Below are 13608 nucleotides of genomic sequence, written 5' to 3'. Positions count from 1 at the left end.
GTCGGCAAAAATGTAACCACAGTTCGTGGTTCTGTTTGCTGCTCGTTTAAAACCTGAGCCTCCGCCCAGAGTTTAGATTTTGTTTCTGCCAACTTGAGCGTATCCATGGGGTCAATATCGAAATTACTAAAAACTTTGTTATTACGACTTTTCCATATGTACCATAGAATCCAGGCAAACTGATGATCCTCCATTTGTGGTAGAACTCACCAGAAGAGATGATCTATATTTGTCAAAAGCGACTTTGTTGGAAACGCATCTGGGTTCGACGGTATCTTCGAAAGAGCCCAAACCTGAATAGCTGGAGAACATTCGAAAAAACATAATTTATCGATTCCTCATCAGCTCCACACCTGGCACAACAAATATCTCCTTGAATCCCTCTCCCTTGTAAATTTTTCTTAACTGCTATACTTCCTGTTACGAGTTGCCAGAGGAAATGTTTCAACTTTGGTGGACATTTTATTTTCCAGTAAAAAGCTTTCAATACGTCAACCGTGGGACCAATCAGAGGGGGTGGTCGTGCCCTATCTGGGTAAATCCTCTCTACCTGATATCCTAATTTAACTGTATATTTTCTATTTTTGGTAAAATGCCATCCATCACTATCTGTCCTCTGAGTTCTGCTCAGTGGTAGACTTTCTATAAGTTTTGCATCTTGTGGTTCCACCAAAGCCCGAATTGCCTGAGAATTCTAAGTACGCGAAGTGGAATTAATGAGGGAGTCCACTGTAAGGTCCGGATATAAATTATGTTGATTTTTATTAGCTGGTCTCGGGCGAGTGGTTGGGAGCCATGGATCATTCCATACAGATATAGAAGAGCCCGTTCCCACCCTTTTGATTAGTCCTTTGCTTACCAGAGATCTAGCAGAGACAATACTCCGCCACCCATAGGATGGAGAATATGAGCGAATCGGTTCCAGGGGTGAAGCATTCCTGTAATACCGGCCTTTAAAAACTCGGGCAAATAAAGTGTTTGGTTTCTCTATGAGACGCCAAATCTGTTTGCCAAGCATCGCTGTATTAAAATCAGTGATGTCTTTAAACCCCAAACCCCCTTCTTCTTTATCAATACATACTTTGTCCCACAATTTCCAATGCAAACCCCTGGTACTCCCCCCTGGACTCCACCAGAATTGTGCTACCGCACTCGTCAACTTCGTTGCAGTTGCCTTAGGTAATCGATAGCATGACATCACATGATTAGGTAGGGATGTGACCACTGATTTAATGATCACCTCTTTTCCTCCTTTTGTGAAAAACCGAAAAGCCCATCCGGTAACTCTACAATTTAACCTCTCATGTACAAAGCTGAAAACTTGTATCTTAGATCCCCCCAAATTTTCAGGCAGACCCAGATAAGAGCCCATTCCGCCTAAATTTTGAATCTCCAGAATATCCCTTAATCCATGTCTGGTCACTTCCTCAATCTTATGACCAAATTGAATCGATGACTTGTCAAAATTTATAAGCTGACCAGATACCTGCTCATATTCCTTTAAAATCCTAAGAATGGTTCGACATTCTTCTTTTTGAGCCTTACAAAAGAAAAGACTGTCATCCGCAAAAAGCAAATGAGATATTGATGGATATGCTCTTGCCACCTTCATTCCCGTTAACTGTTTCTATGCCTCTACCTTTCTTATGTTTTCGATCAAAGCCTCAATGCAAAGAATAAATAAGTAGGGAGATAGAGGATCCCCCTGACGTAATCCTCTATGTGGAACAATGAGACAGCGCGGTTGTCCATTTAGTAGAATCCGATATTGAACTGAGGTTATACATTCCATCATCAATTTGATCGAGTGAGGGTCAAAACCCATCTTTCGAAGTAATGCCTTAGTAAAATCCCATTCCACTCTATCATACGCCTTACTTATATCCGTTTTAATTGCCATATACTTTCTTTGGCATGCTTTATTAGTTCGCAACCCATGAAACATTTCCTGCGCTATAAGAATATTATCCGAAATCAACCGTCCGGCCACAAATGCCGATTGAGTTTCTGAGATGAGCATGGGAAAATATAATTTCAATCTCTGACACAATACCTTTGAAATAATCTTATATCCTACATTACAAAGACTGATTGGTCTCAATTCCGTCATCCTTGTAGGTCTCTCCGTTTTTAGAATCATACATATATTAGTGCATATATGGACATTACAAGAGATTAATAATTACTATAGTTACGAATATATTTTATATGAATATGAAATCATTTTGTCGATTTCAATCAATTGTTTTCTATTGATTATTTTATTTAGTATATAAATATAAAAGAATTGATCAAGCATTATTACACTTTCTATAACTATGAAAATTAGCTACCATAAATTATTATTTGTAATATCATTTAGGTTATTTTGAAAGTGATAATAATTAGTTTTAGACTTACCTTTATTTTAGATCTAACTAAAATAACTAAAAAATATAAAAAGTTTCGTTCACTATATTATATAGTTTATAAATATAAAAAGAATTGATCAAAGTTATTATTCTTTATATAATTTCAACAATTAATAAGTTACCATAAATAATTTTTTGTAATATAATTTTATTATTTGGCAAGTGATATTAAATGGTTCTACTTTATTTTTTTTAATTTTAAATCTAAAATAAAATAAATTAAATTAAAAATAATTGACCAAGCAGTTTATAAAAAATTTCTTTAATTTACAAAATGATCGACATGTAAGAAAAAGTCACTTAAGTGACTTCTCGTTAATATATATGAGGATTTCTATTTTTATAAATGTTTTATAAACTCTTATAAATAATTTAAATTTATGATAAAATAATTTTGTAATCTATGATAGATAATTTTATAGTTTGTTTTATATAAACGACTTATAATACATATATGGACATTATAAGACATTAATAATTATTATAATATGTACTCTATATACGAATATAATGTTGTATATAAGAATATCATATCATTATATCAATTTCTATAAATTGTGTTCTGTTAATTATTTTATGTAGTATATAAATATAAAAGAATTAATAAAAATTATACATTTTCTATAATTTTGACAATTAATTACCATAAATTATTATTTGTAATATCATTTAGATTGTTTAGGTAATTGTTATTTATTAGTTCTTGACTTACCTTTCTTTATAGATCTAATTAAATAATTAAAATCTAAAAATCCACCAAGCAATCACATCAACACTAGAATAGCACAAGACTCTCTCCAAAAAATGACACATCAGATTTTTAAGAATATGAGAAAATGATGTGTCGTTAACTGAAAAAAATTGAGAAGCCAATGAAAACATTTTGTTTGTCCATGTCATTGCTTTGTGCTTTACCTTTTTGTTTTTTGAGCAAGTGCTTTATTCTTCTTTGTTTATCATTGTCGACACTTCGACATTAGAGGTTTCAGTTACTGTCGGCGAGAAATAGAAGTGATAGTGTGATAGATGGTTAAAGTCTAATCCAAGTCTTGATACGAGATTCTTCTTCGTCTCTGCTCAGATGTGATCTGTCAACTTTTCAGATATTATTATATTTCCTCCGTTTTATTTTAAGTTTCGTTTTGAGTTTATGCACACAAATTAAAGAAATAATTAATTTATATATTTTCAATATAAAAATACAATCTTATAACATAAAGAAGAGCGTGATTCTCTTCTCCTCTTGCCAGCGCAACAAATAAGTGCACAGTGATTGTGTATCTCACCGTTTCAACTCCTATCGTTTTTGTAAATCAATATACTTCTGATTCTCTTCGGCTTCTCCTAAAAATACTCAATTCCAGATATCATCATGATGAAAACAGTTTCTTCAAAACCTCCGAGATGTCGTTACCTTATCTTTTGAGCACCATCAGGGTTTGAGAGGCTTGGAGCGATGGTGATCTTCGCGCCGAAACCGATCTGTTTTCTCTGTGTTCCCCATCTATGTTTTCGCCGGTAAATTGTTTCCATCGTTCGCTTCGGCTTGCTTACCGCCTTAGGAAACGTATGTTACATCTCACACTTCTCCATTGACAACCTCATCTGATTTCACTTCTTTTCACTTATTAAGTTTTTTTTTTTGTTTTATTGTTGTTGCAGAGTGCGTGCTGTGAGGTGCCAGAAGATTCCACAACAGACAGACCTTAATCGGCCTCCTCTATTTACAGATTTCCTGAGAAATTTTTGTCCAGCCGCCGTAAAGTTTAGTATTTTGTCACATTTACAAGCTTTCTCCAAATTTTTGATCTCCATTTCTTTGGCAATGATTTCTATCTTCTTCACATTCCTATATCTTTCAGATTGGCCTAATGGAGACTGAAATGATGGAGAATTGATGCAGTACGTGTGCTTCATGGGAGACTCGCCACAAATAGTAAGGGGATGGAGCACAGAAACCAGGTCTGGTAAAATTAAAGCTATCACCAGCATATACATCTTCTAGCTAGGAAAACATTGGGAAACGCTAAAATTAAAGTCAAGAAACAGATTCCTCTTTTAGATCCAGACTCTTTGCTTTGCTTTACTTTATTTTCTACTAATTCTAATTATCGTTTCTGAATATGCAGGAGACGATGACACGCTACATTGAGATGCTTCTGTGAACAAGTTTTCCAGCAGAGTATGGATGACGACATGAAGCAAGCTATGAACAAAAAAAAAAGTAAATTGGTTCTAGCTAGAATGTGATTGTGTGTTGTCAAGTTATAGACAAAGAATTGGATTTGTTTGGTTAGATATGTTTAATCAATCAAATCTGATTGCAGCAGCTGATCTCAAAACATGTAGAAGTTAAAAAGGACTCAATAAAGATCACTGGAATTGCTCTAAGTTTTGGGTGAGACATCGTGAGAAGTTTAAGGAGCTTAAACTATTATTTTGCAAGGATTAAGCTTTTGTTTGGTCTTTTTTACATGAACATATATGATAATGTGTCCCATTGGTCTCTTAAATTCACACGGATTTGTAATGGTATTTCTTTTCAGGTGATATTCATGGACAGTACTCGGAGTGTTTGAATACAGAGGCTTCCCTCCTACAGCTAACTGCTTATTCTTAGGAGATTACGTGGACAGAAGGTAGCATAGTTTGGAGATGATCTGTCTTCTACTTTTCTACAAAATAAAATACCCGAGAACCTTTTATTTCTGAGAGGAAACCACGAATGAGCTTCCATCAAGAGAATCTACGGATTCTACAATGGATTCTACCGTAGATTCAGTGTGAGACTGAAAAGTGCTTACAGATTCTTATGAGTGCCTCCTGTAGCTGCTGCAATAGCCATAAGATGTTATGCATGCATTCCTTTCTCCTGATTTGACAACCGTGGAACAGATTGCAAACATTAAGCGACCTACTGACCAGACTCTGGTCAGCTCTGTGGTCTGCTTTGATCTGATCAAGCAAAGATGTCAAAGCTGGTGGATGAACCACCGTGGAGTCTCTTACACGTTTGGACCTGAAAAGGTCACTGAGTTTCTAATAAAAAACGGTATGGATCTCATCTGTAATGCTCAATAGGTTAGTCTACTACAAAATGTGCATGTTTCTTTTTCACTAAACAAGTTGCCGAATTTTTAATATAATCTTTTTTCTTTCCTTTTCTAACGCATGTTGTAGAGGATGATTATATTTTTTTCCTGATCGACAGCTTGCTATTATACTTTATGCTCTTAACTACGGTGGTGACTTCGACAATGCTGGTGCAATGATAAGTGTTGGTGAGGGTACTCTTTTCAAATTCTTAAGCATGTGGATCGGAGGTCCTGGTTCTTATGATCTGATTTTTTTTTTTTTTTGACAGAGTTCTTATGATCAAAAGAGGTACTTCAAGTACCTTCTTGATTCGATCTTTTAGATTCGCAGGTTGCAGTAGTCTTTCATCTAAAATAACGTAGCAAGCAACCTCATAGAAAAGCTGTTGTTTATCAATTCTAAAATTGTGTAGAGTATGACACCAGCTCTCACTATTTGTGTACACAATGCTTAAGAATTGTGATGACAAGAAGATCAAGAAGATTTGTGATGTAAATTCAGATCCTTCAAGAACTACTGAAAATGTGAACGGAGAAGTACCTGAAGCGAACAGCTCATCGCTGCGGTTGCCAGTGGTAGCTGTACTCTCAACTATTTGTTTTGAACATTTTAACATTCCAATATTGCTCATTTGTAGACTAAAAGTTCGTTTGGCATATACAGGTAGTTGAGCCCTGTGGCTAGATGTCGAAGAGTATATTCTCATGCTCATGATTATCATATCAATTCTATCTCAAATAACAGGTAGTTTATTCATATTCACCCCTTGAGATATATACTCCCATTGTACATGTTTTTCTCCTAATAAACATTTATTTCTGCTGATGATTTGCGAATAAATCTTTGGAATCTGGAAATTACCAATCAAAGTTTCAACATTGTTGATGTCAAGCCTGAGAAAATGGAAGATCTATCTGGTAAGCCATGGTTTACTGTTCTTTCTGTCCATCAAGCAACTGTGTATCTATTACTGCATTGTTTGTTGCAGAGGTTATCACATCAGCAGTTCTAAAGGCTCAATTCGCCTGATTGATCTAGCTTTATGTGATTCACATTCCAAATTGTAAGTTTTTTTTAGACTGGCAATTCTGAAGAGTTATCTAGCAGCAAAGGCTTTGACATTGCTTTTGTTTCTGTAAGGTTTGAGGAACCAGACGCAGCTGGTTCTAAATTGTTCTTCACTGAGATCATTGCTTCAGTGTCAGACATCAAATTTGCAAAAGAAGGAAGATATCTACTTAGCCGTGACTACATGACACTTAAGGTCCATATGCCCTTAAAGCTATCAATGTCTGCTTTCATATTCTTCTAAACTCGAGGTTTTGTGTTTTTGCAAATCAGTTATGGGACATTAACATGGATTCAGGTCCGGTAGTGACTTTCCAGGTTCATGAACATCTGAAACCGAAGGTAAGTTTCCTATGCTTTCGAGAGAGATGCATTTAACGAGTTGGGGCATAGCTGATTGGTACTCCTTTTTCCCTTTGGCTATTCAGCTCTGTGATTTATATGAAAATGATTCCATCTTTGACAAGTTCGAGTGTTGTATAAGTGGTGATGGATTGCGAGCAGCCACAAGTTCCTACAGGTATGCCCTGAAAAAGCAGAGCATATTTTCTGTTATTAGACTATGATTCCATGTATAAGTGTTCCCTCTTTGTGTATAGCAATCTGTTCCGTGTGTTTGGTGTTTCCCCGGGAAGTACTGAGACTGCAACCTTAGGAGCAAGCAGAAATCCAATGAGGTAAGCTTACTGTGCTCAATCTTCCCTTTTTTCGCTGTTGTGATGTACTGGATTTTTGTTTCTGTGGTTTATCATAGGAGACAGGTCCCAGTTCCCTCGAGTCCATATCTAAAGAATAGGACACGAAAGTAATGAGCCGATTGTCGGTTGTATATATATAAATATAACTCAAGATGTCTATCACCCGCACATCTTCATATTTTTTTAAGATTTGATTGATCAAAAAAGAAACTGGCTTTGTTTGTCTGCTAAAACTTTTGAACTTGATGTTCTGTATTCACTTACATAAGAATTCTTTCATTTTGCAATACGCAGTTTGAACCTCTCGGGGAAAAAAGACGAAATTGGCAAACATGAAACCAGGCAAGAGACTTATGACGGTACTTGAGACTTTGTCCTTTTAGGCCTTGCAAGGAGGCTTAAAATGCATTTTACATGTTATACCATATCTTCATGAACACTAACTATTTTTTTCTCTTAAAACTTTGTGTTTTAATGATTTTCTCTGACTCATATTGGACAGTAAAAAGTCTGCAAAGTTTTATTTTTCCATCAACCGAATTACTCAGGTCATATACAATCTTTATTACTGTATGATTGTATCAAACACCCATACTCAGGAATCTTCGGTCATGACAGAGTAAAACCCCAAAGAAATGATTCAGCATAACTAGCTGTTAATAAATGTAAGTTAATTCATTGACCGGTTGAACTTAAAACCCCAATATGCTTTCAAAGAGGTCAGTGGTTACATTTGATAACTGTTGAACTCTGAAAGTGAGTGGAAACTAAATGTGTCACTAGCTTCCTAGATTTAAGGTTAACCAGGCAGGAGCTTATAATATGCAATGTGTAGTAATTTTTCGAGTCCTCTCTCTAATTTAAACTTAGCCACTCTATTTGTCCTTTCTTTTCACAAAAACCACATCAAAAATGTATTAATATAAAAATTATATTTCATTGTGTAATAACCCGCCCGTAGGGCAGGCCAAATCCTAGTTCTCTATACATTTAACCATATTTCAATCAATATAAAAGTAAATTACTGAATCAAATTAATGAATTTTATATTGAAAGTCAAAAACGATATTAAAAATAACGAAAAAAAATTGTATAACAACACTTGATATTAGACGGAGGGAGTAGATACTTTACATAAATACCATCAATGGGCTTGGGTTTCATGGCTCAAATATCACATAAAATTGAGGCCTTTAAACATAGACCCAAACTGCAACGTGGCCTTTCTGTCAACGCTCTTTCTCTATCTTTTCTTTTCGTGTGTGCCTCTGTTTCTTACTCGCTTCGACAGACAGACAGACAGACAGACAGGTATCGCCTCCCTTCTCTTTACTTGGATTTGTTCGTAAGGATCATCTCTCAATTCCAATCTGCAGATCTTCTTCTAATTTATTTCCTGTGAATTTTCTAGGGTTTAACCGATGGCTTCAAGTTCAGAGAACACCCGTGGTATTGACTGTTATCTCTGTATCTCAGATTCATTCAATTTGGTATCTGTTTCGTTGTTCCATGGACTTATAGATTAAATTGTTTTTGTGCAGATGAGAAAAACGATTCCAAGAGTAAGAGCCCTAAACAGGGATCTGGCTCAGGAGGTTCTCCTTCCCCTTCACCTTCACCTGCTGATTTTGGTATCGACTTCAATGCTTTTGATTTCTCTAGCATGGCCGGTATTCTCAATGTAAGCCCCTTTTCACTTTTCTTTTTTTCTTTGGTTTTGGGTATTGTTTGACTCTATAGTTGAAGTGGGTTTGGTTTGTTTTTGTTTGCAGGACCCAAGCATCAAGGAACTGGCTGAGCAAATTGCCAAAGATCCCACCTTTAACCAGTTAGCTGAGCAGCTTCAGAAATCTGTTCCAAGTGCATCATCAACCGAAGGAGCTCTCCCTAACTTTGATCCGGAGCAGTACATGGCTACAATGAATCAGGTTATGGGTAACCCTGAGTTCAGAACCATGGCCGAGAAACTCGGTAACGCCTTGGTACAGGTATAGCTTATTCTAGCTTCTTGTCAAATTGTTATTGTTATTCTTGAGATCCTCTTGACATTGAATCTCTGGTTGTGTTTTTTTTTTTGTTTCAGGATCCACAAATGTCTTCATTTATGGAGGCTTTCGCTAACCCTGGAGCAACGGAGCAGTTTACTGAGCGTATGGCACAGATGAAAGAAGATCCTACCTTGAAACCTATATTAGCTGAGATAGATGCTGATCCTTCTGCCATGATGAAGTATGTGATGAAATTTGTTTTTACTATCTTTCTTTTTAGAAATTAATCTCTGTGTGTGTGTGTGGTGTTAGGTACTGGAATGATAAAGATGTTTTGAAGAAGCTTGGCGAAGCAATGGGTATAGCTGTTGGAGCTGAGCAGAATGTTGCAGCTGAACCTGAACCTGAGGAGGCAGAAGAAGGAGAAGATGAAGAAGAGTCTATTGTTCATCAGACTGCTAGTCTTGGTGATGTTGAGGTAGTATTTTTTTCTACGTCTACTCTTGTGTTCTTAACGCTGTGGCTTTTATATCCTTTAATCAGGATTATTGCCCTAGTTTAACTTTGGAACTCGATGTGTTTAATTTCTTGAACCAATCAGGGTCTGAAAGCTGCGTTAGCATCTGGTGGTAACAAAGATGAAGAAGACTCTGAGGGAAGAACAGCATTACATTTTGCATGTGGTTATGGGGAGGTATGTCAATTCTCTTGATACAAACCGTAGCAACAATCAAGAACCTTTTTAATTGTCACTGTCACATTATCATATTGCAAAGCAATCTATATGGCTGTACAAACTAAGAGTTTTGCACTTGATGATTTATCATTTTGGCTTCATTGATAAGATTATTTATTACACACAGGCACAATTACATAATGTTATATTACATGTTAGAAAATCTCCCGGTCTGAGCCTTAACTGTTATTGTTTGAAATTTTTTTCTAGGTGAAATGTGCTCAAGTTCTTGTGGATGCTGGAGCAAATGTCAATGCAGTTGACAAAAACAAAAACACTCCATTGCATTATGCTGCTGGTTATGGACGGAAAGAGTGTGTAAGCCTTCTCTTAGAGAATGGTGCTGCAGTGTAAGTTTACCAAAAAATCTCAGAGTAGATTTGAAACAATTTTCTTATATGTTTCTATCAAACTCAAATGTTTTTCTTTATTGTTGTATTGTTTCCAGCACTCTGCAAAACACAGACAGTAAAACTCCAGTTGATGTGGCAAAGCTTAACAATCAGCTCGATGTTGTTAAGCTCCTTGAGAAGGATGCTTTCCTCTAAGAGATTTGAGAACATGTCTTGTGGCTCTTCTGTGTTCTGTAATAGTTTCACAGGCCATTGCCTTCTACAACCTTCGTCTTGGTCTTTTTCAGTATTACCTTTGGAAAAAAAGAAAAATTAAGAAAGAGTAAATGGATATTTTCTTTTATGGTTTTGCAATGAAGTATTTTTCTTCTTGAATTTGTTCTTTATTTTCGTTTATAGGTTCTTTTTTCTTGTAAAAAGGGAAAAAAAAAAGACCTTCCCAGCAGATTATAGAAGAGAATCATGAGATATTAAGGCCCCTAATTTTAATAATCAATAAAAATGATCTGAGATCAAAGGTTTATATGAAAATATGAAAATTCTGATAGTTTGAAGACCGTTTCTAGGCCAAGGAAAAACCAGGACTTTAAAATACATTTCAGATACAACATTTATGTCATAAGTGAATTAAAATAATTGATAAAACAAATTTCTTTGTCTATATATATATAATAAAATTATATTATGCATTATTACCTTTTCATCTTAATTGGATATGTGATTTCACATATAATATTTTATATTATTTCAGATATTTATCCCCTTATTTGTGATATGTTAAATTACATCTATTATTTTAAATTAAACAATGATTTTAATTATGTTAAAGTTATATTATTATTTTCTTAATTTCATGCAGTTTATCGTCCTCTTATATTTGTAAAAATATTTGTATAATATATTGTTTTAAAAAAAATAGGGAACATAAATATTAAATCAGAGTTGCATTAATAAGCATAACTTGTAATATCTTAAAAATTCATACACAAATTTTTTACACTATTACACACTTACTCATAATTTTTTTTGATTTTTCATATTAAGAATGGTTGGTTACTCATATTTTAGTATAAAAGATTGTATCAATCTTCTCATCACAATTTTTTGGTTGCAGTTAAAATAAAATAAAAACATCTTGTTAAATTAGATTTTGTTTATTTTTATCTTAGGAAAAAAAAAATATAATTTATAAAATTATGCATAATTTGATATATATTGTTTCCGATAAAATTAAAAGAAACTAAAGTTTTGATTAATTTTGTTATAAAAGTTTTAATCATTCAATCAAAAATATATTGATAAATAAGAAATATTATTTATTTTTGTTGCAGCCTCACTGTTTTAAATATTTATTTCGTTTTATAATAATCATAAGATATAATTATTTTTGAAACTAAGATATTAAATAATAATTTATTTTAAAAAAAATATTTTCTTATTGATTATTAGATCAAAAAAATTGGTTAGATCAAAAAATATTTATAATAAAATATTATTATCTTTTAAAAAAAATATCTGAATTATTCCTTTTTAATTTTGTTTTGTAAAGTTATGTTTATATATATTAATAAGTATATATTTTTAAAATATTATTCTATACATTTGAATTTCAAAGTCCAGAAACTCAAACTGAATCTTAAAGCCATGGCCTGGAGAGTGGATCCGCCTAAGGATGGGCAAGAAACTCTAAATCGAGTCCAACCAAACCGAAAATAGTTATTTGGTTTTGGTTATGGTTATGGTTATGGTTTAACCTAAAACTCCATATGGTTATCATTTTATTAAGTTTTTGGTTTAGGTTTGGTCTCGTTAAAAACCGTAAAATTGATTTTTTTTTTGTTTTATATAAAATCTACTATAATTTAATATTTCTTTGGTTAAACCGAAGCTATATATTGATTCACAATTCAATTATTTATGGATAAATATTTAGTGTTTAAGTGTTTTTAAATACTTTGTTTATGTTTGTGTTACAATACTATTTATTTATTTGTTTGTGATAAGTTTATTGTAAGTTATATATGAAGTGAATGAATTTTATATGTGTTATGATATCATTTAATACTTTGTATGAAACTTATTTTGCTCATTTTTATTTTTATACTTAAATAAAATTTTGTTTCTTTTTCCACTAGATATGTTAATGATATGTAGTAGAGTTACTTTTTATGAAAATTATTGAATAAACTGAAAAAAAGAAACCAAAATCGAACCAAATTCCAAAGGTTTCGATATGGTCTGATTTTTGTAAAAACTGATAAACCGTAAATCAAATAAAACTAAACCGTACCAAACCGAACTACATCATCGTATGGTCTCTTCGATAAATATGCTCTCTGCAGCAAACAACCACAACGAACGATTTTGCTTGCAGTATTGTGGAACCTTAGATAAACATTGCATCCTATATAACTAGGAGATAACCCACCCTAAGGGCGGGTATGTAAACAAATAAATAGTATAGAAACATCTTAAATTTTAAATTTTAATGTGTATTTACGAATAGAAGTATATTTTTGTAACATTAAATTTTACTATTTGTTAACATAATAATTAACCATTAAAAATTCATAACACATTTTTTTTACATTCTTAAATATTCTCCTATGAGAGTAAATAGATTTTTTTTTTAAATAAAAGATGTTGAAAACTCTTTTGGAGTTCGTCAATAATGGTTTGTTATTGTGAATGGACGTGTTCTTAAGATATATATATATATATATATATATATATATATATATATATATATATATATATATATATATAATTCATAATATAATGTTTACATATAAAATTTTACACAGCATAGTAACTAAAGGTGAGTGTGATTGTGATGCACTCATTGTAGATGAAAGATAATTTTTACCTCTGAAAGTTGAAACTACGGAAGACAAAAAAAACATAATTTCAAAAATGTATGAACTAATTTAAACGAAACAAAGCTAAATAAACTCATTTTTCTCTTAAATTGTGTTTTTATGATGTTTACATAAAATTTAACTATTTTGTAGCCTTGTAAATTCATTATTATTATACATGTTATAAAATAAATTCATAAGTTTAGTAAAAAAAATTTATATTACCCGAATAGATTTTTATAATTTTATAAAAATGTTAATTGAATAAATAAGAAGTTTTTTATCAATATATTAATAGATAAGAAATTAAATAATGAATATAATTAGAATGAATTAAAGAAAAACTCAAATAATTTAGTGTAACATCTCTTTGGGGAAAAAGAAGGAAACCATTGAGAAT

General features: G+C 32.9%; 2 protein-coding genes across 23 annotated transcripts; both read left to right on the top strand.

Annotated features, from left to right (window-relative positions):
• Nucleotides 1-3655: 3655 nt before the first annotated feature.
• LOC103845957 (serine/threonine protein phosphatase 2A 55 kDa regulatory subunit B alpha isoform) lies at nt 3656-7825 on the top strand. 20 transcript variants are annotated; one of them, XR_004449406.1, is made up of 14 exons: nt 3658-3978; nt 4074-4175; nt 4274-4373; nt 4541-4635; nt 4739-4809; nt 4958-5463; nt 5623-5692; nt 5776-5795; nt 6009-6082; nt 6171-6251; nt 6378-6424; nt 6496-6570; nt 6648-6771; nt 6849-6891. XR_004449406.1 is itself a non-coding variant. In XM_033275480.1 (14 exons), exons 8-14 carry the CDS (start codon nt 6212-6214, stop codon nt 7638-7640), a joined length of 669 nt encoding a protein of 222 aa, XP_033131371.1. In that variant the 5' UTR covers nt 3686-3978; nt 4074-4175; nt 4274-4373; nt 4541-4635; nt 4739-4809; nt 4958-5463; nt 5623-6082; nt 6171-6211; the 3' UTR covers nt 7641-7825. The 20 variants fall into 20 exon arrangements, 3 of the variants coding, with proteins under 3 accessions (XP_033131371.1, XP_033131370.1, XP_018510820.1); XR_004449407.1 differs by having other exon boundaries at nt 5963-6082; XM_033275480.1 differs by adding exons at nt 7004-7095; nt 7175-7252; nt 7568-7825 and having other exon boundaries at nt 3686-3978; nt 5623-6082; nt 6378-6570; nt 6849-6917.
• A 644-nt stretch (nt 7826-8469) lies between these two features.
• On the top strand, nt 8470-10725 carry LOC103845956 (ankyrin repeat domain-containing protein 2B). Of its 3 annotated transcripts, none has more exons than XM_009122873.3 (9): nt 8470-8584; nt 8685-8722; nt 8815-8954; nt 9046-9261; nt 9357-9502; nt 9574-9739; nt 9863-9955; nt 10208-10347; nt 10446-10725. In XM_009122873.3, the coding sequence occupies exons 2-9, from the start codon at nt 8695-8697 to the stop codon at nt 10543-10545; spliced, it is 1029 nt and encodes a 342-aa protein (XP_009121121.1). In that variant the 5' UTR covers nt 8470-8584; nt 8685-8694; the 3' UTR covers nt 10546-10725. The 3 variants fall into 3 exon arrangements, with proteins under 3 accessions (XP_009121121.1, XP_009121122.1, XP_009121123.1); XM_009122874.3 differs by having other exon boundaries at nt 8511-8570; nt 8683-8722; nt 10446-10719; XM_009122875.3 differs by lacking the exon at nt 8470-8584 and adding an exon at nt 8596-8618 and having other exon boundaries at nt 10446-10719.
• Nucleotides 10726-13608: the final 2883 nt, after the last annotated feature.

The sequence above is a fragment of the Brassica rapa genome, chromosome A07 (genome assembly GCF_000309985.2).
Source record: "Brassica rapa cultivar Chiifu-401-42 chromosome A07, CAAS_Brap_v3.01, whole genome shotgun sequence".
NCBI lineage: Eukaryota > Viridiplantae > Streptophyta > Magnoliopsida > Brassicales > Brassicaceae > Brassica > Brassica rapa.
The sequence above is the reverse complement of the archived record's forward strand: the minus strand, read 5'-3'. Positions and strand labels throughout refer to the sequence as shown.